This window comes from Stigmatopora nigra, chromosome 11 (assembly GCF_051989575.1).
Source record: "Stigmatopora nigra isolate UIUO_SnigA chromosome 11, RoL_Snig_1.1, whole genome shotgun sequence".
Taxonomy (NCBI): Eukaryota; Metazoa; Chordata; class Actinopteri; order Syngnathiformes; family Syngnathidae; genus Stigmatopora; species Stigmatopora nigra.
Genome location: NC_135518.1, coordinates 13539652 through 13562161, shown reverse-complemented (window position 1 = coordinate 13562161; position 22510 = coordinate 13539652). Strand labels below are relative to the sequence as shown.

The 22510-nt window shown below is 37.1% G+C and overlaps 2 protein-coding genes and 3 non-coding genes across 5 annotated transcripts in view; all 5 read right to left on the bottom strand.

Annotated features, from left to right (window-relative positions):
* Positions 1-49: 49 nt before the first annotated feature.
* trnas-cga (transfer RNA serine (anticodon CGA)) lies at positions 50-131 on the bottom strand. Its single transcript has one exon. It is a non-coding gene; the product is annotated as a tRNA-Ser (tRNA).
* A 209-nt stretch (positions 132-340) lies between these two features.
* LOC144204549 (caveolae-associated protein 2-like) lies at positions 341-10744 on the bottom strand. Its single transcript, XM_077728598.1, has 2 exons — positions 10089-10744; positions 341-2743 (listed from the first exon to the last, which is right to left on the bottom strand). The coding sequence occupies exons 1-2, from the start codon at positions 10665-10667 to the stop codon at positions 1928-1930; spliced, it is 1395 nt and encodes a 464-aa protein (XP_077584724.1). The 5' UTR covers positions 10668-10744; the 3' UTR covers positions 341-1927.
* A 2705-nt stretch (positions 10745-13449) lies between these two features.
* Positions 13450-13531, bottom strand: trnas-aga (transfer RNA serine (anticodon AGA)). Its single transcript has one exon. It is a non-coding gene; the product is annotated as a tRNA-Ser (tRNA).
* Positions 13532-13656: 125 nt separating this feature from the next.
* Positions 13657-13738, bottom strand: trnas-aga (transfer RNA serine (anticodon AGA)). The gene has a single exon. It is a non-coding gene; the product is annotated as a tRNA-Ser (tRNA).
* A 377-nt stretch (positions 13739-14115) lies between these two features.
* tmeff2a (transmembrane protein with EGF-like and two follistatin-like domains 2a) overlaps positions 14116-22510 on the bottom strand; it is a 74266-nt gene continuing 65871 nt past the window's right edge. The window contains exons 7-10 of the mRNA XM_077728648.1: positions 20917-20964; positions 19870-19978; positions 16628-16786; positions 14116-14970 (exon numbers count right to left, since the gene is read on the bottom strand). Of these exons, the coding sequence (XP_077584774.1) occupies positions 14874-14970; positions 16628-16786; positions 19870-19978; positions 20917-20964 (413 nt within the window). The 3' untranslated portion in view covers positions 14116-14873. The remainder of the gene's footprint in view (positions 14971-16627; positions 16787-19869; positions 19979-20916; positions 20965-22510) is intronic.

Below are 22510 nucleotides of genomic sequence, written 5' to 3'. Positions count from 1 at the left end.
ATATACAAAGTGCAATTTTCCATGTTTTAAGCATAAAAAAGTAAAGTCACGTCACGGACAGGATTCGAACCTGTGCGGGGAAACCCCATTGGATTTCGAGTCCAACGCCTTAACCTCTCGGCCACCGTGACAATAAAACCCTCATGGTATATACCTTATAATATACAAATAATTAGGGTGAATATCTGATTAAATGCATAACACTGAAGACATCAAAATCTGGTTTATTAAAAGTATAGAGGAAAAATTCCTCTGAAAACTAAAAAGTGTTCAGGAAGCTGTGGCGTATTTTGGACGCAAGAGGGAGACAAGCACCGTGACAAGAAAGGACAACACACTGTTGATGAACATCTACTTTAATTTCATCCCATACATCATCAGATGTGCAAACATGGAAAGAATACAAAACAACATCAACAGGTTTTTAGAAGACATGTCATGCAAGTAAAATAGTTCCCATGTGCCAATTGAAACATCTGACATTTTTCTATTAAATGACATAAAAGATATAGAATTGCAGTTTTCCACTTTTCACACAGTCAGCGTGTTCATCCGACTCAAACAAATATGGATTTATTATATTATATAAAGGCACATTTTCAGAGTTAGGCAGCTAACAAAAATATTGACGTTACTTAATATTTGTATACCAGTCACACTTTTCCAAAAAATGCCCTCTATATACTATAGACAAACAAAAAACTAACAGAATTACCTATATGCTTAAAGTAAATGAAAAAAAAGCAAAGTAAGAAAAGGATACAAGAATATTTTTGTATTTCTTTATTGTCTCCCAAAATCAAAAGAAACTCGCTTCAGCATGTTTTATGTTATCAGAAAAAAAAAGCATCCAGTGAAAAGATAAGACTAAACATTCAAATACTCCCAAAAGTAAATTATCACAAGTAGACTAAACATTCTCTTTTACAATATCCACATTAATGAATTGAAAGTATATGCTTGTTACCCCAAATAATGGGAAGCTACTATACTGTCACTATGTAGTTTGCTTTTGGAATCAGTACAAATTGGACATAAATCCCCTATAAAAGCAACCCCTAAATTCCAATTGTTACTCCATCAAACCCTAGCAACTCACTACCAATTAGTATTGTTGCCAAAGATTTACTAGTTTTCAGATAAAAACAAGAAAGACCCAAACAAAGAGGCTATTTTTTTTAGTAGCAAGAACCCAGACAAGCCCAGAAAAAAGGAAAATACTTGTTGCGTTACCTTGGAGATCAGCAGATGTCCAAGTGTGGAATTTTCATGAAGAAGCTTCCCTCCCTACTACAATTGAACATAAATCTTTATCAACTATATTCAGATCCAACTACACAAAGGTTGTATTATCATATTAAATGTACTGGCAGTGGGGACTGGTGGTAAAATGAGAAACCTGTTTACTGCACTCTATAATGTTAATCTTAATTAGTATTTATGTTCATATATATTGTCATTTTTGCTCAATTTTCAAACCATGGATTAAATGAATTTAATATCTAATATAGTCAACCCAAAACTATATGATGGTGTAGTGGTTTACTCACTTGGCTACAGTGTGGGCAGATCTGGGTTCAATTCCCATTGTGTCACGCATGGCTGACTAATATATGACCATTTTTGGGTATATATATTTTTTGACATCCCAAAATTCATCAAAATAGTGCTATATCTCTGTGTAAATAGGGAAAAAAAGTACATTTCTCCAAAAATATGTTGATGCCAATCATTTTGTGATCATAGTTATATTTACACATAAAACTAATAGCAAAACCTAATGTACTTCAGAGTACATTTTTTAACTCTCCACTACCTCCTTTTCCAACCCACCAAAATACATCCTTAAGTAGTGTATTTTTAACAATAACAAACATTTTTTATTTCTTTTTAATATTCTTATAATGTCGAAAACATAGCCTCATATTTAGGAAACTTGATTGACAGCAACCGTTTCAGCAGCTGCCGACAGAGACGTCTTCTCTTCATTTTTTTGGGCCTCTTCTCCTTCCTCATGCTTATCTTCACCAACGTCATCATCACACTCAGGGACAGCCAAACCAGCAGATCGGTCGCCATTTATCTCACACTGAACCCCTGGCGGATCTCCATTGACGGCCATTTCCGCCTTGACGCCAACCACATTGCACCGATTAAGCAATTCTTGACTTTTCTGGACGGCCTGGTCATCCAACGCCACATCTCCGCTTGAGCATTCCATTGGCGAGATTTCCACATGGGCGCCTTCGCCCGATGGGTTTTCTTGCGAAGGAACTTCTCCATCTCGGACTTTCTTGACGTTGAAGGTCATTGGCGATACCTTGAACGTAGAGCTTTTAGCCGAGGGGCTTTTAGGGTGAGTGGGACTGAGGGTCTTTATAATCTTTTCTCGTTTCTCTGGTGGGACGATCTTGGTGGTGATCTGCGCCATCTTTTTTTCGATGCTTTGCCGGGAAAAGGCCTTCTTGATGCTATCTACTTTCTTCAAACTGGAGCGCTTGAACTTGTTGGATCTTCGCTCGAACATGTGGGAGCTACTTCCACCCAAACCGCACTCCAGCGCTTCGGCGTCCACTCGGTCTACCGAGTGATCTTCGTCCGAGGAAAGGCTGATGGTCTGGAGACCGTCCACTGAGCTGGCGATGGACATGTTGGGCTGAGTGGATTCTGCGTCATACTCGCTTGGGATTGGGGTCTTGAGCGAGTCCTTGACTGATAGACTGGAGGGTATCTCATTGTCCTCCTAGGGAAATGAAATAAAGGGGTATAATTACAAAATGCACGTTTGTGTTAAAAACTTTCATGCTTGGATGTTTGGTCGCCGGTCAAATGGTGACAGAGAGTTTACTGTTGACACCAGCTCTCAAAATTATATCCACAAGAGAGAGTTTAATATCTAAGAGAGAGAGTTTAATATCCAAGTACTGTTTAATATCCAAGTACTGTTTAATATCTAAGTACTGTTTACTATCTAAGTACTGTTTACTCTATAAGTACTGTTTAATATCTAAGTACTGTTTAATATATAAGTACTGTTTAATATCTAAGCACTGTTTAATATTTAAGTACTGTTTAATATCTAAGTACTGTTGAAATCAGTTCTCAAAATTATATTCATGAGAGAGTTTAATATCTAAATATCTACTGTTTTCAACAGTACTTAGAGATGAAACAGTACTTAAATATGAAACAGTACTTAGATATTAAACAGTCCTTAGATATTAAACAGTACTTAGAGAGTAAACAGTACTTAGATATTAAACAGTACTTAGATATTAAACAGTACTTAGAGAGTAAACAGTACTTAGATATTAAACAGTACTTGGATATTAAACAGTACTTAGATATTAAACTCTCTCTCTTAGATATTAAACTCTCTCTCATGAATATAATATTGCGAGCTGGTTTCAACAGTAAACTCTCTGTCACCAAAAGACCGGCGACCAAACGCCCGAGTACCAAAACCTTATGTTTGTGCCAAATGAAGACCAGAACAAGTCAGCTCTTGCTATCTACATCTTCTATCATGAATTTCAATCAATGTACTTATGCGTGTAAGAACTGATAAACCGCGAGTTGACATGAGGAAATTTTGGCCAACTTTTCAAGGGCTTTCGTTACTATGAGAATGACTGCATTTTTTTTTGGAGAATGGCGCTTCAAAAGACATTCTAAGAGTGCTTAAAGTGACAGAATACCAAGGGTACTTAAGGAACGTTCTTTCTATGGGGTGTTATTAACACATACTCCCAAAAAACCGGGCAGACCAGATCAGCTGGAAGACTTTGTAAATGAATGAAGAAAATAAATAAGTTTAAGATACCATAAATCATGTTTTTGATTTGGCCAAAGTGAAATTTTTATGGCACATGGCATATGTTACACTACCTTTTTTTTTAAAAAAAATTTCTGTAGTAATGCAATTTGGAGAGAAGATTAAATGCATTTGAGTTAAATACTAGTTTTGGGGGTATTTTTTAAGGTAAACATTCAGATAAAAAGTTCCTATTTGAGTTCATTGAGTCTAATCTAACAATTTTTTTTATCCCAATATATTTTTTATACAAGCACTTGCTTTTCATGAACTTGACACCTTTGTGATCCCAATCTTGATAAAAAAAATGTTATGTAAGAGCATAACTAGCAAACAAAAAACGTGTTGTAGCATGAAACAATCCTAGTACTTTGCTTTCACTCAAAATAGATGTCAATTTCTGCCCGATTTAAAAATATAATCCATTTTCTACAAGTCTAGTCTGGTCCCATCTCATTCAGTGTTGCTGATGGATATTGGTTCATTAAAATACTGTACTTTAGTGCCAAAAAACCATGGTAACTGGGACTTATATAGGAAATACACAACAATAAAGTACACATAAGCCTTCCTACATTAATTCCATTTGTTCCATGTCCACGCTTGTATCATAATATACTCATTTTTTACTTATTACCTATCTATTTATGTCTAAAATGTATTTTTCTGTGTCTGTATTCTCACCTTCTTGCTACTATGACAACGAAATCTCCCCAAAAAAGTTATCCAATCCAATATTTAACCCAAAACGAAGTAAACAACTAAAAATAAAATGCCAAAACACTCCCTCAACAAAAAAACTTGACATTGAGCTAACCCAAACTCCCTCAAGATAATACTTTAATCCAATCAGTAAGAAGCAGAACTAAAATAATGCCTTATCAGCATCATATATGTTACACACATGTATCCTGTTGCAAAAGCAGGAAGTCTTTTTCAAGGTTATCCCAGCATGACTACTGCGTATTATTAGTAGATATTTGGGAGGAAGGAAGAAGACAAGCAAAGGAAATTTAATCATCTGATACTGTTCTGTCAAAAAAGTCAACAGTACAACAGTACAATTTTAAGCAAAAACACGTATTTTCCCTTTATTGTTGTTTTTCTGTCAATTTCCTTTATTTTTTTAATTTATGGAGTATTTATTTGTCTGTTTTTTTTTTTGTACTACTGAAGCTTAAAATCTTGATATACTTGTAGAATGACAATAAAAGCATGCAATTTATTGTTTTTTTACTTCCAATCTTGGGATATAATCATTGTTAGAAGTGCATTTTGTTGGATTAAGTTAGTGCAAATTGTTTTGTGAATCAAGGTTGTTGCATAAGAACATTCATAGAAGTTTTTTGACTTAGTTTTTATTTTATTCCAATTGAAAATGGTTATTGTGTTCTAATTCCTGACAAAAATGTTAAGAAATATTTATCAAAAAACCCAAAATACACAATGTTCAAATTTTGCAGCCCAGTGGTCGTCTTAAAATCAAATTCCAACTCCAAATGCCAAACTCTAAAAATGTCAAACATGTCATTGCAACATTGTCATTAGCATGTTCACTCGCTTAAAATGGTAAAAATGTACAGTATGTTACCTTGGCCTTTTTCAAATTCCAGGTGATGAAACTCAGTCACCTTGTTTTAAGAGCTTCAACCTTCAGTTTCTCATATTTATGCCATCTATTGTACTACCGGGGGCCATATTGACTTTAAAAATTTGACAGATAGGCTTAGTCAGCACAAGATACGATACACATAAAAAAGTGCATCCGTTAACAGTACATATGAAACATAAACAGAAAAAAATGAGTAAAGTATTAACATACTCATCACTCATCATTAAAGTAAAAAGTATAAAGTACAAAATAAAGTAAGTAAAGGAATGTATAAAGCAATATTAAAATTTTAATTTAAAAAAAGATAAAGGGGCTGTAAAACACCCAAAAAAATAAGAATGGACAAAGCTACTGCCACTGGCTTCCGCATGATGGCGCCATCTTGGGGATATTAAAAAAAAACATTCGGACAACGTCGGCGGGCCGGATTCAAAACCCTAACTGGCCCGTATGTGGCCCGCGGGCCGTAGTTTGCACATCCCTGAGTCATATTAATTCTTCCTTTAAATTGCATTTATTTTTGACCGTTTTAAAGCTTTCCGTTGAGATGACTTTGCATTTTCTGGCTTCATTTCCTCCAACTGAAAAAGATCTGCAGGGTGAGGCTAGTGAACACACCCCATTTTCTTCACCCTTGTTTGGTTAAGTGTCAATGACTGATGGAATGGTAAACATTAGCATTTAAACGCAGTTATATTAAAACCTTCATATAAAAACAAGCAAAAGGTTGCCGAGGCACACTAATAGACCGAAGAAGGACAGCGCAAAGTCACGTTGCAATTAGGATTGGGGTCCCTTTCTTTCAAATTTTTTCGGCTCACACACTTTTCTATACAGTTTTTGTCTCATTACATAATTAATTTACGAGGAGGGACTCATTAGTCGGAATGTTATGAGAGTTTTGGCTCTGGCAACGCAACGTGTTGCCGTACAAGGCTGAGATTTTATTAAAAATGTTTGAAAATTATTTTGTTAATATCTTTAAGGCAACTTTCCTGTCTGATCTTGTCAACGTCAATCTTTTTTTTTTTGAAGAAAAAATGGGTGCGGTTCCGATAATGCTGTTAGGGCAGGTAAGCAAAAAATGGCTTTGGCAGTTATCTGTTTTTAGGACAAAAGGTACAATGTAGCCGTTAAAAAAGCAATTAAATTTGAGATCTGTTCCAAAAATAATGTTATCTTAAAAGATTTACCAAAAACATTTGAATTTGACACATACAAATATATTTTTTATCAATTTTTGGACACTTCCGACAATGCTGTTAGGACAGTTAAGCAAAAAATGACTTTGGCAGTTATCAGTTTTTAGCATAAAAGTTGCAATGTAGCCATTAAAAAAGCAATTAAATTTGAGATTTCTTCCAAAAACAATGTTATCTTAAAATATTCACTAAAAACCTTCAAATCTGACATACAAATACCTGTTTTTGTCATTTTTGGACACTTCAGCAACCCCATTTTTGATATAGAATTGCTATTTTTCCCCTTAAAAATGATTTATTAGAACAGGTTTCACTTCATAAATTAAAAAAAGTTTTTAAATGATTATGCAACACTGAAAACGGGGTGTGTAGACATATTTTTGTGCATGTATCATTCAGTGCTTGCCCACAAAAACCAACACAATAGGACGAGCAACAGTAATGAAGATCCTCATTAGTACATATTATGCAAGAGAATGCCGTAATGCAGCAAACACCATTTTTTTGGTGTTTTTTTTTGTTTTTTTTACTGACCCCAGTCAAAAGCAACCGGGTGGTTCTTCCCACATACAGTAGAACCCTCTGTCTTTCCACTTCAATGGCCACATACAGACTATAGAGTGTTCACAATCCATTTTTTTCTTATGCAAAGACAAAGTGGACAGTGTAGATAGAGTAGCTAACAATTAGCAAAGTATAAAAACTATATAAAAACTCCACTCAGCCTATTCTATGCACCTATATACCAATCATCCTTAAATATTTAACCTAAGGCTTGCTAAAGTCTCCATTCTGGCTTGGTAACTTCATACCCCTGGCTCCAACACACCCGAATAATAAGCGATTGGGTAACAAGTACAATGGCACGCTTACACACACAAAGCTGTCCTACATAGTACATTAACACACCCTTTTTATTTTGAATATATATAGGTTCATTATCATGACCATGTAGATGCACATTGATATATTTTAGATTAGATTAGATAACTTTATTCATCTCGTATTCGGGAAATTAACTCTTGCAAGAAGGTGAGAATACAGACACAGAAAAAGACATTGTAGATCATGTTTTGACAGACTTTTTATAAATGGATTAAAAGAACTGGATTAAAAGTCCTGAATATTCAGTTTTTTATAGATCTAAAATATTGTTTATTTGAGCCTTTTTAAAAATATATTTTTAGATTTTACAAAATGATTTTTGAACTAAAAACATGGAAAAATTGATTAAAAAATTACAATTATTGATTTAAAAGAGGGAAAATTAGGAAATTTAATATACAACTATACTCTTCATTTTAATTTGACCCTAAAACAGAAAGTCGGCACTCATGATTTAATTTCCCGGGCCACATAAAATGATGTGGCGGACCAGATTTGGCCCCCGGGCCACCACTTTGACAAAAATAAAAAAGTAATAATGTTGTCCTATTTATTAAAATAACTCAAACTTTGGATTCCTTTGACAAAATTATGACCCCCTCCACCATATTCTACCTAACTGGTTAGCGGAGAGCCATATACACCTATCAAAAGAGCCACATGTGGCTCCCTAGCCATAAATTCCCTCCCCTTCCCTGCTGTAATTGAACAACAGAGCTTTGCTACCTGGGAAACCAGATGACCAAGATGATTCAAAACTCTTAGCGGCTCCGGCTGAGTCAACATTGAAGTCTCCACCCACATGGGCGCCTCTCTACCTAGTAAACCCCGCCTTCCCCTCCCATCGCACCTTGCGCTCCACTTCCTCGCCATTCTCAAAACGCCTGCCATTTTTCCCATGCAAAAAAAACAACAAATTAGCACCACCAACATAACATTTTAAATAATAACAAAAAACTGCTTTTATTTTAGATAACAATACAGTACAATAAAACCTTTAAAAAATCCCACCTGTAACTAAAAAGAACTGGAATAACTTCCCTACTGAATCCAGTTCTCTTCTGGCTTTATCAAGGTATTAAATCGGGGAATATTCTTCCTTTCCCTCGGCCATTTTGGAAGAACATATCTCCCGTTCATCACCTGTCTCGGGTTACCACAAACGGTGGTTAAAACGTATGAAAGGCAACTGAATGTCCGCGGGGGTGAAAGTAGATCCACTTGGAACCCGGGGGGGCCTTCTTCTATTATCCCAATTCAACCCTTTCCCAGACACACCCTTTTTTCTTAACTTCCTAAGAGAAAAATGACCGGTCTACCTTGTGAAAACTTATTCCTGCCTCTTCATTGGTAGAAAAAAACTCACTGACATCAACTTTCTCGAATTGGGATTAAGAGTGAGATTAAACCAACTCAAACTAGTTCAAACCACTTCTAAACTGACATAAAAACAACACCTAGAATCGAGGATTTTAAAAGCATGGTCTCAAAAGTTCAACACTTCCTTTTTAGTATAACAACATCTAAAAATATTGATATATATTTGGTGGGGCGCCACTTACAAAATACTAGATTATCTCTACCGAATAAATACTTTAAAAAGTATGCACATAAGGCCTTATGTTGTGTTTAAAGCAATGGTTTTGCAGTCATTAGTCAGTGGAGCTCTGCAGGTTCCTGCTTGACAAGTTTTGACGGCCCTGAAGGAAATTCAATGAATGAGTGCCAACTTGCTTCAAAAATAAATGTGCAAACACCTGCCGTTAAATATGGATGCAAAAAAAAGCATTCAAATCGAGTTGTTCTTTCCATCCACTGGATTTAATTTCACTAACTTGGTCATTTTCCATAAGGGATATGTCTCCATCCTTATTAGTGTCTAAGATTTTTTGTTATATTTTACCTGACACTGACCCAATGAAGTATGTTTTTTTACAAGATGTAAAGGTCCAGTTAATCCATATGTGTCAAAGTGTTGGCCCGGGGGCCAAATCTGGCCCGCCACATCATTTTGTGTGGCCCGGAAAAGTAAAACTGTCTGTTTTAGGATGAAATTAAAATGAAGAGTATAGATGTATATTAAATTTCCTGATTTCCCTCCTTTTAAATCAATAATTGTCATTTTTTAATCCACTTTTTCTGTTTTTAGTTCAAAAATCATCTTGTAAAATCTAAAAATATAGTTAAAAAAAATCTAAAATAAACATTGTTTTAGATCTATAAAAAAATTGAATATTCAGGGCTTTTAATCCATTTATTTAAAAAAATCTAAATATTATATCTAAAATGGTCCAACCCACATGAAATCAAATTGACGTTAACGCGGTCCACAAACCAACCCAAGTCTGACACCCCTGAGTTAACCTATCAATCTACCTATCGCCATTCATTAAATAGAATCACATGTTAAAACATGTCCACATTTGGCACTAAATCCATTTTTTTAAGACGAGATCTATATAGTTTAATAGTTTAACTCCATAGGGAAATCCACCACCATTTTTTTTAGCTGTATCTAATTCAAGAAACACACAATCAAATCCTAAACAAGGCCTATTCCGTTCTCCACCCTCACCTGAAAGATGAGAACTTTAAAGTGGTTCCTCTTGAGAAGATGACTATGGTTATTCTCCAGCTTCTTCACCTGCACGGCCTGCTTATCCAAGCGCTCCCTCACCTCCTTGAGGTTTCCGCTCACTTTACGCGAGCGTTCCAGCAGCTTGCACACACTATTAGACGTCCCTACATGGGTTTTGAACAAGCGGCTCACGTCACCCTGCACCCCTCTCACGGCACCCTCCAAATCAGCTTGCTTCTGCTCCATTCTTTGCTGGTTATCCTGCACCGCCTCCATCATATTCACCAACTTATCCAGCAGAGCCACCACGGTAATGGCGCTCACCTGACCACGATCTGCCGGGCTCCCCGGGGCAGCGGAGGAGGGGGTCGGGGAAGTTGAACTACCGGGTACCTTCAGACCCAAGCGGGCTAGGGTTCCCGTGGGGGTGACGGAGGCAGAGGCGGATGTTGGGCTGCAACTAGGGATGAGGAGCTCCGTATTTTCGGGCGCCGTTTCGGGGATGGTGTGGGTGCTACCCGTCACCCCGCTGCTTTCCGGGTGGGACATCTCCGATTTGGGGGGCTCTTCTTCCATGGCGTGCAGGTGGTCTGGCGAGGAGATCCTGTTGGCGGCGAGGGAACTTTGCGAGTGAGTGATTTGGGCGCCCACGCCCCTTTTCGGTCTCTCTCTCTCTCTCTTCATGCAAGCACAAACATGCCGTGAACTTTCAAAACACCTCCCCCGCGATCCAAAGGGAGGGGCCGGGTCACCATGGCAACGTGGAAGGCGTAACCTCTACTGACGGAGACATCAAGGCAATGTGTGGCCTTTCCTGGTCGTGTTGTTCGTGTTAGACCGACCACTCCTGTTTAGCTTGTGTGTCGTGGATATTGTGTGTTTTTAAAAAAAGTTTGGGTAGACAAGTGTTTGGATGTTAATGTTGTTGATTTAAGGGGTATTTCAATGGGATGAAAATGTGTTTTTGGGGGAATTAAGATGTTATTCAGTAGAGTTTACAGGGAAATAAAATAAAATATTTGTAAGTGATGATGAAAAAGTGGAAAACATTGTATTCATTCTTTTTTAATATGCAGTTTTAGTCTTGTACACATCATTTATATTATGATAAATTAATTTTGCAAAATTTTAATCTCATTTCACACATTTTCAACCTGATCTCATCACATTTGTGTCAACTAACATTTCTTTATCGTACTTGTTCCTCTTTACCGTACTTATTCCTCTTTATCGTACTTGTTCCTCTTTATCCTACTTATTCCACTTTATCGTACTTGTTCCTCTTTATCGTACTTGTTCCTCTTTATCCTACTTGTTCCTCTTTATAGTACTTGTTCCTCTTTATCATACTTATTCCTCTTTATCGTACCTATTCCTCTTGATCGTACTCGTTCTTCTTTATCGTACTTGTTCCTCTTTATCCTACTTGTTCCTCTTTATCGTACTTATTCCTCTTTATCGTACTTATTCCTCTTTATCATACTCGTTCTTCTTTATCATACTTGTTCCTCTTTTTCAGCATTCATTATCCAGCCCCATCTTTTCTTATTTCACTAATTTTTAACCCTGTACTCCACTTACCTACCTTTTCAACTGTACTATTGCCTTGCACATTTTATTATCTTTTAAATTCTTGACTTGATGTTCCAAAATATGTGTGGTAGCCCCTCCCCTATGCGATGTTCTCATCTGAGAGCCTAGTCTGGTGTCACAGGGCACTCTGACATGGAAATGTGGAAATCCCTGTCCCAACAATGAGCTCATCCATGTCCAGACAGGCTTTTCTGGCCTTTTGTTATCGCCACTGCAAAGGTTTCACGCAGTTGTTTATTTTTCCGAGCAATAACACATAATTTCCACTGAATTTATAGTCTATACATGCAAGAATCAAAACTAAGGCACAAAAAAATCACTTTTTATGACAACCCGAACCTCCAAATTTGACATATTTTCTTTTTCTGGCTTTCGGGATCAATAATTCCTAAGAGGATTTTAAAAAATAAATATATGAGCTCCACAAATATTGGAATTTTTCCACCCACTATGGCTCAACGGGGCCAAAATGGCGTCCACGATGCTCCCATCCTGTCATTCTTTCCACTGTCCCACCACCTTTCCTCTGTATTCCCACATTTCCTGTTTTCTTATCTAATATTTTAAAAATCCTAATCTCGATGATTTTCTTTTTGTCAAAAGCGGACACTGAAAAAGATCCTTTATCTGAAAAGGAGAGTATTTATTGCATGCCCTCTAGAGGTCAAGATATGAACACTTTTTTGTGCACGGGAACAAACGTTGACTAAAAGTATACACTCTCTATTCTCTGATATCTATCATAAAAGCTAATAGAGCACTTTGCAATGACCAAAGCGCTCCCTTGTTGTTTATTGCCGTGTTATTTGTTGCTTTTTGCTGTGCAAGTGCCAAAGCATTCATTCTCAAACTAAAGTGGCACCATCTTTTCTCGCTACTGGATGCTTTACAATTTGTTGATTGTAAAATCAATACATGCTCTCTCGCCGACCCATCTTTCTTGGCGGTGTTTTTTCAAAGTAAAGCGCGTCAAACAATGTTACCTCTGATTTTTTGTTGTTTTGCGCAGAAAGACAACCTCCCTGTGACATCATCATTGCTCGCCATGGGCACACCTGTATCACAACTGCCATAAGCAGGTGCATGTCAATGTTCTCTCTAATTTTTCATGGTAAATATGCTTTAAAACACAAAAAACAGTTATAAATAATAATAAAAAAGTTTGGATTTTATTTACTGCGCGCCATATGATTGCTGCTGCGCAGAGAAGACGAAAGTAGTGCGCAATTGCGATTTTAATGTGTTTTTTTTTTGCATTTGAGTTGTGAATAATTTGCAAAAAAACTGTCCACAGGGAAGCATTTTTTACATGATTGGTTCAGAGTGAAAAGTAAGTGTATAGGTCAAGCCAATGGCTGTCTGTCATGCACACAACATTCCTGGAGTTCTGATGAGAGTGGATACTCACTCTGGCATTCCCGGATATTTCCTGCCCTGGCCCTCCCAGGCTTGGGGCTTGTCACAAAAAAAAAAAGTTATAACATTTCCCATGGGAAACCTGTGAGATAAGGGATTATTGGGGACTCAAAGACGAGGGGGATGAACTGCTTTGATGGCCATTTTTTAACAGATTTATACATTTACATTGCACTTAATACTCTAAATAATTCACTGGCAATGGCAGAAAACTATGGCTAATCCAGCATAAGTCAGTAATCAGAGTAGAAATTAATGAGTTATCCATAAATATGGGGAAAAAGTCTTATGTATTGACATTTTACAGGTCAATAATGGGAAATATATTGAGAATTTATGCAAAACTAGTCGTTGTCGGCAGGATTCGAACCTGCGCGGGGAGACCCCAATGGATTTCTAGTCCATCGCCTTAACCACTCGGCCACGACAACTGTTGTTGTGACTACCACACACACTCACACACACTCATACACACTCATACACACACTCACATCCACATAAAGACATTTAACAGGCCGAGAATGGGAAAAACATTGAGAAATTATACAAAAAGTACCGTTGTCGGCAGGATTCGAACCTGCGCGGGGAGACCCCAATGGATTTCTAGTCCATCGCCTTAACCACTCGGCCACGACAACTGTTGATGTGGCCTCCACACACACTCACACACACACATTTACACATTCCCAACACTAGAGGAGCATCTGTGTAGTCTCCCACAAGTACTTTTCACTCTCTTCCAATCAAATTCCGCCATTTGCCCTGCTGATCTAAACTGGCTAGGTGATTCCAATCAACAGTGATGACCTCAGAACACAAAGAATCACAACCAGTCATCCAATATGGTGAGTTCCACTCATTTTTTGTTCAATTTTGACCACTTTATGCCATAAAAAAATTCCAATGATATGCAAGATATAGTTGTTATTGCATTGTTGACTATTATTTCATGATGACACCAAATCCCTCATTCACACCCATATGTCCAGGCCATTGACTTAAAACAAACACAGTGTTACATTTCGTGATATAAATTATTTATTTACATTTACAGAAAGAAAAAAATTGACCCCATAGAGACAACGTCGTAATAACTCATGGAAACAGAACTGGAGATACAATAGCCGAAGTCATCGAAGTCACAACCGAAGAAGAGCTCTATATTAACATCAAGACCTCCCTTTGGGGGTCTCCTATAACACAAGGTGCAAGGCATCACGTGTATCCCCCCCCTTCCCCCCCAAAAAAAACACCCCAATCCCCATTGGAATAACAGAAAAACCTTAATGAAAGTCCCCCATTTTTTTTACCCTGCTTGGGACTAGCCCACTTTTGAGTTTCTCCCCCTCGACTACAAATGACAGACACCGGCTAACCCGCATCTACCAAAACTCCCACATCTAATATATTCACACTTACCCACATTCAGTGTTTCTCAGGCCCTCACCCACACATTACCCACCAAGATGTGTTCCCAAGAGACCTTTAAAGTGACGCTGTCCATAACATTCGCCATTTTTGTGTGTATTTGTGTGTTTTTGTGTGAGTTTTGCAGTCACTAGCATGCCAGTTCTGTCCTTTCGGGTTTGGTAGAGACTCCGGCACCCCCCCTTGCTCTCTTTGGGCGTTCAGTGGGAATTGTGGAAGAGAGAGAGGGGGGTGGGCCCGACCACGAGAGGGTAGCAGATTCTATTTTTCAGGTTTTTCTGGATGGGTTTCTCTACAAAATGTGGGGGATGTTGAGTAAGATCAGCCGTTTTTCGTCCGATGGGTTCAGATAAGTCGAGTCGAGGCGCGCATGGTGTTCTCCGAACTGAAGTGGACATTGTTTTGCTTCTGACGGTTGATTCTGTTGGAGCGAGGGCACTTTCTGGAGGGGGGAAAGAGACAGAAATGGACAATAAGGAAATATTTGCAGCTTTTATATGGAATAGAGACAAAAGCAAGGGTGTCAGACTCGGGTTGGTTGGCAGGCGGCTTTAACGTCAACTTGATTTCATGTGGGATGGACCATTTTAGATAGAATATTTAGATTGTTTTTTATAAATGGATTAAAAGAACTGGATTTAAAGGCCCTGAATATTCCGTTTTTTTATAGATCTAAAACAATGTTTATTTTAGCTTTTTTAAAATATATTTTTAGATTTTACAAAAGGATTTTTGATCTAAAAACAGAAAAAAATGATTAAAAAATGACAATTATTGATTTAAAAGGGGGAAAATCAGGAAATTTAATTTACATCTATAATCTTCATTTGAATTTGATCCTAAAACAGAAAGTCGGCCCAGGTGAATATAATTCTGAGAGCTGGTTTCAACAGTAAACTCTGTCATGTTGTCAAACGTCCGGCGACCAAACGTCCGGCGACCAAACGTCCGGCGACCAGACGTCCGGCGACCAAACGTCCGGTGACCAAACGTCCGGCGACCAAACGTCCGGCGACCAAACGTCCGGCGACCAAACGTCCGGCGACCAAACGTCCGGCGACCAAACGTCCGGCGACCAAACGTCCGGCGACCAAACGTCCGGCGACCAAACGTCCACCACGTTCTTGATAACGAATGAATATATAGCACACAATTGCCAGAAGATTAAACAAAGTAATACAGTAATTGCCATTAAGGAATTATATGATGAAATGTGTGTACTTTGAAATATAGACTGGAAAAAAATGGTAGTGATATTAAATCTATATTTGGGCACTTGAATTATGTAACCTTGAGTGTTTTGAAGAAGCACACATTCATTCTATGCCAATATGTCATATGTCCTCCAGGTAAGGATCAAATTAAATAAGATGGGGAAATATGAGATGATGAGTATTAATATTTCGGGGAAATTAGCCGCCGGGATCAAATCTCCAAATTTCATTTGCCGTCAATTTGAATATGGATCATTAGTGTCAGCGGAACAGGTGTGCGTTTGTGCGCCCAGACGCAATTTCAACTCATCTTGCCATAAGTGTTCAGCCAAGACAATTTTTACATAAATTACATTCACATCTCATTTGTACTTTGATTGAAAATGCATTCTGGCAGTACACGTTTCCAGAGGAAGATATTTGACCAAGAATCAGAAGACGATACAAGGAAAGAATAAAAGGATATAGCATTAAATTCCATGTTATTTATACATGGTGGAATAGCAAGTTTAGATGTAAATATATGAAGGGTTAAAATTGCTTTTCCAGGTACATAAGTATAAAATTTGTAGAAAAGCAAAGCAAATTGTGCTGAAATTAGACTGTTAGCAGTTTATCAAATTCTACAGGTGTCAAAGTGGCGGCCCGCGGGCTAAATCTGGCCCGCCGCATCATTTTATGCGGCCCGGGAAAGTGCCGACTTTCTTTTTTAGGATCAAATTCAAATGAAGATTATAGATGTTTATTTCCTGATTCCCCGTTTTAAATCAAGGTGACCTGTCGGGCATTTTGGACAAGTTCAAGTACGTAAATAGCAAAGACCGACTCCCCTCCGGCACCCCCGAGCGCCAGTGCTCATTAGTATGGGCGTGTGGCGTGACTCACCTCGTAATGCAGAGCACAACCACGCAGATGATGACCACCTGCAGGGCTCCGATGACGGAGGCGATGAGAACGTAGTGCAGTTTGCCAGAGCCCGGGACTACGTAGAGAACGTTGTATTCCTTGGTGTCGCATTGGGGTCCGCTGAAACCTGAGTGGCAACTGCAGCACCCCAAAAAATACAAAATAGAGACAGAAAAATGGCGTTTATGGACAGAAAATGATAAAATAAAACCAAGGCTGCAATTCTAATAAAGAATAAAACATAAGGTCACTATGGCTGTTGACAATTTAGATGCATTAAGTTTACTAAATACAAACTGAAATGTGTAATACTATCTTGTTTATGTTCTATGATTTTAACGAATATTGAATTTAATTGTTTATTGAGACTTTACAAAACAAAAATGCTTCATTTTTTGTCTATCTTTTCATTCTTTTTTACAATTTTTGGATCAGAATGGCCATCCCTAACAAATATTTTTATTCATTCATCTTCTAAACTGTAAATACAAATTCAAATGTGTAACTATACACAATATTTGTGTTCCATAATTTTAACATTGTACAAATATTGCATTTAATTATTAATTGAGACTTCTCATAACCTAAATCCAACCAAAAATGTTCCATTTTTAGTCATTATTTTCCTTCTATTCATTTTATTTTTGTCTCAAAACGGGTATCCCTAACAAATATTTACATTAATTCATCTTCTAAACTGCTTAACCTCAAAAAGGATCGCGGGGGGTGATGGTGCAGACCAATCGATGGACAAATATTCATCCCTTGGCTTGATTTAGAATGTCGTACCAGCCTCCCATGCATGTATTTTGTACATCGCAAAAACGCACACTATCACAGCTCAACTTCCATCTCACCACATTAAAACCAGGTCCTATTTAGGTTGTCTTCACATTAAGGACATTTGCTAGACTTCACAGAACCATTAGGGGGCAGCAAAGATCTTTAACCAACCCGTCTTCGATCCGACAACGACAAAAAAATGGTCTATCTTGTCAAGTATGGGAGGGAGAGAGCAAGATAGCATTGGAGAGAGATACCCACAGCCTCTGGCTACTTCACTATCAGCCTGTGTAAATGATGGAAGTCTTAGCCGGACAATTACACATTTCCTCTTTTTCTACTTCGATTTAAGCCTCGGCTTCTGATTACGTGTTTACGTAAATGTAGTCAGTCCTATTTTGCATTTCAATGTTTATTTTTTTGTGTAGAAAGTGGCGTAAATAAGCTAATTAGAGCCCGTGTCGCCGTTTTTGTCAAAAAAAAAAATGTATGTGTCGGTAGACATTTTGCATTTCGTCTCTAATGAGGACCAAAAGCTACAAAGTATGATAAAAAGGAATTTAAAAAAAATGGATTTAAAGGGAATATGTAATGTGTATTGACTCATTTAAAGCCAGATTTTTTAGAGCTACTATGTGAAGCGATATCCTTAAAAATAGGATGTTTAAAGTCTTAAAAAAACTCAGTTGTTGTTTTCAATTGTGCAAAAACAATCCAGAAAATATATCCTTGAGTACGTTTAGGTTGTTTCTAGCTAAGAAAAATAACTGGATGGAGAAATGCGCCGACACTAGGCGCGTCTCCTTAGGCTAGAAACAAAAGCCTCCAAGATAAGTGGAACTTGTTTGCAAGGCAAAACAAAAGGCACTCGCGGAAAAATAGCCGTCCAAAGCTGAATCATCCAAGTTCAACCGAGTCCGCAAGCACTTACGTGAAGAGTCGAGTGCAACTAAGGCTCTTTTTCCGTCAAAATGGATCCCCAAGCAAGAAAACAATGATTTAAAGCCATACTTGACTTCCATAGACACATAAAATTGGAGATAAATCTTCTTACAAATCTATATTAGCTAGAATTTTTAATTTCTCAAGTGAATTACATATTTTGCGGACTGTTTTTCTTTCTGTTCTTATTACGAAGTACCCTATTGATGAGTTTTTTGGGGAAAAATGAGCTTTGTATTTACTCAACTTGTGTTGAATTATGTTTTTTGGGGGGAAATTATAGTATGTACTTCCAAATAAAGGCTTTTTTAAACAAGTTTTTCTAGGGAACTGAAGAAGGTCAAAGGTCATATATCATAGGCGGACTCAAAGAGCGCGTGGACCAATGTTCCTTCTAAGCAATTGCGTACTAATCTCGTCTTCTTTGCGCAGTAGCGAATCATATGGCGCGTAGTAAATAAAATTTCCATTTTTTTGGGGAAGCAAGAGTCCAGAAAGACAAAAAAAACATGAATAATAGCAACTAAAGTGGGCGGCAACTGTTTTAAGGCAGCCAAAAATAGCTAATTATTATTGATCAGAAGATGAGACATTGTAGCACCATTTTCCGTAAAAGCAGCGCGAACATAACATCATCGATTGGCTAGCATTCCGTTAAGATCATTATGAATTAATAATGAGGGGAGCGCACTTCAAGTGCGCAACTGCACGACGCAGAAAATAACAAATGAGTAGACGTCGTTTTGTGGTATAGTCGTTCTCATTTTTCATTTTTAGTTGCTGTATGAAATCTTATGTAAGGAAACAGTCTAATTTGCACGGTTTAAAAAGTCTTTGTGTACTTTTAAAATGGAATTATTGTCAAATCAATAATGCAATGGAGCAGCTAAACTAAGATATGCAACAACTTATATAATGGTGCAATGATATATATATATTGTGTAAACTAATTTGCAGTATTTATTGTCTTTTATTGACAACATTCAAAATGCCTACAAACAGTGATTTCTTACTTTAAGTTTAAAAAAAATACAACTATAGCTAGTCAAACTACATTTATACATAGTATATGTATAAAAATGTGTATTTGTCTTCCTACCAATGAATTAAAAACATGAATAACGACAATGTGAGTACATAACACTCATTAATCCCTTCACAATAAAACTACACCAACACTAAGCTTCCCATTCTTTGCGTCTAACCAGCACCCCCCCAAAAAAATCAAACAAAAACAAACTTCCTCCATAAAAATCCCAACCCAAGCCCTAGTGGAATTACATAGAAACATAATTTGTGTATTGTATTTTTGCATGAATACAACCATGTTTATTTCTCTCAATGGGATTAATACAATCCCTTATCTTCCAATTACCGTATGCTCCCTTAAAATCGAGTACTGAACAAATGGTCGGCATACTTTTTACCCAAGGACAACACAATACATCTACAAAGTACGTCTAATTGTGTACGTGTGTTTTTGTGTTTTTGTGTACCTGCATGAGGGCTGAGCAGGTATACTGGGGAACTGACAATCTCCATGGACGCAGTAGTTCTTGTAGAGATCTGGACAGGGCGTGTACAAACCATCTGCTTGTCCGTTACCTGCCCGAAAAAAAAATACGCATCTTGATCCGTCAGGCCCGTAACTCCGCCACCAAAGTATCCATCCAGGGTTAAACTGTGACCGGATGATTGGTCGCTGGTCTTTTGGTCGGCGTTTTTTTGGTCAGCAGTCAAATGTACTTGGATATTAAGCAGTACTTAGATATTAAACTCTCTCTCTTAGATATTAAACTCTATCACATAGATATTAAACTCTCTCATGAATATTATTTTGAGAGCTGGTTTCAACAGTACTTAGATATTAAACAGTACTTGGATATTAAACAGTACTTAGATATTAAACAGTACTTGGATATTGAACAGTACTTGGATATTAAACAGTACTTGGATATTGAACAGTACTTGGATATTAAACAGTACTTGGATATTAAACAGTACTTAGATATTAAACAGTACTTAGATATTAAACAGTACTTAGATATTAAACAGTACTTAGATATTAAACAGTACTTAGATATTAAACAGTACTTGGATATTGAACAGTACTTGGATATTAAACAGTACTTGGATATTAAACAGTACTTAGATATTAAACAGTACTTAGATATTAAACAGTACTTAGATGTTAAATAGTACTTAGATATTAAACAATACTTAGATATTAAAAAGTACTTAGATGTTAAATAGTATTTAGATATTAAACAGTACTTAGATATTAAACAGTACTTAGATGTTAAATAGTATACTTACATATTAAACAGTACTTAGATGTTAAACAGTACTTGGATATTAAACAGTACTTAGATATTAAACTCTCTCTCTTAGATATTAAAGTTTCTCATGAGTATAATTTTGAGACCTGTTATTAACAGTAAACTGTCACCATTTGACCGGCGACCAAAAGACCAGCTACCAAATGTCCGAGCACCGTATAAACCAACGAATAAAACCCAAAAATGTTAAACATATTCACATACCGGTGATGTCAGTGGGTGAGAAATGTCCATCTCTGCCTTTATTCCCATCTGTAAAAATATAAAAATAAAGGTCACGACCTTAAGCCCCAACCATTAGGACGTAGACATGGGGGGCAAAAAAGAAGATCATTCAATATGATTTCAGCGCCACGTAAAGGGTGCCGGAGGTGAGCCCGGGCTGTCATTGAATGCGAATAAATGCAGACAGCGAATTGTATTCTGTAAGCACACTTGGTATTTTTTCTATTAGAGTTTAGCGTACAAAGGGCAAAGACGAGACAAGTGTGAAAGATAAGAGAAGATTGTTATTTTTTTGCTCACTTTATGGGCGCTGCTGGGAAAATTGCACATTGCAAGAAAAAAGAAAAGCACAACAGCCCCTCTTGCACAAATCATTAGTTTATTGCAGTGATTTTTATATATTTTTTCCGCCCTCAAAGGCAGTCTCACTCTGCCAAAACGCATTTTCTGCAGTTTTGTGTTGAAGCGACACATCAGAGTAACGACGACCTACGTTTGGTTGGGAAGAAAAAAATAGACGCCATTTGTGTTTGGCTTCTGAAGGGACTTTTTTAAAGATTATTTTGGAGAAGTACAACAATAGAGGAGAGATGTAGTTTGAGGGTTAAATAAGTTTGAATGCTTTTATATTGTATTTTGATAGGATAGAAGTCTAAGTCTTGCAAAAGTTAAGTCGCATTTTACAAGGTTAAAATCGTATTTTGTTGGAAAGTCTTTGGAAATTAATTACTTTTAATTCATCTTAATTAATTTCTATCAAAAAATGCAACCAAGACAGATTATAAAGTATTTTATGACAGACATTAATGCAATTGATGCTAACATCAATCTAAATTCCTGCTCTTTAAAACTTTAGACTACATGTGTCAAAGTGGTGGCCCGGGGGCCAAATCTGGCCCGCCGCATCATTTTGTGCGGCCCGAGAAAGTAAATCATAAGTTTTAGGATCAATTAAAATGGAGAGTATAGGTGTATATTATTTTTTTTAAACAAACAAATACATTTATTTAGACCTATGAAAAAAACGGAATATTCAGTTTTTAATCCCGTTCTTTTAATACATTTTCCCCCTTTTAAATCAATAAAGGTCATTTTTTTCTTGTGTTTTTAGTTCAAAAATCATTTTCTAAAATCTAAAAATATATAAAAGACAGATTACGAAGATTACGGGTATATTAAACGTCAAAATACGATAACCCGAATTCTATTGTCGGCTTGTAAAAACCTCTCCAAATTACACAAATAATAAATCCTCAAAAAAACAGCATAACAGACTGCGTATTCTCTCGAGAGTCTCGATTTAGCCAATAATAGTCTCTGATTACATTCGGGTACTCCCCTGGTTGGCGTTAGTTGACCTAAACCAGATGTTTTTGGAGTAATAACGCAATCTGGCATTCAATTGAAATGTGCTAGTGTCATATTTGGTATTCAATTTCCAGAATTTCAATCAACTCTCACACCTTCATCTGAATTGAGGACACATTTACTTTAATCACATGACAGTAACCTCGCAAAGTTAATCCTTCGCCCTCGACAGACGCAAACTGAAGTACGCCGACAACATTACAGG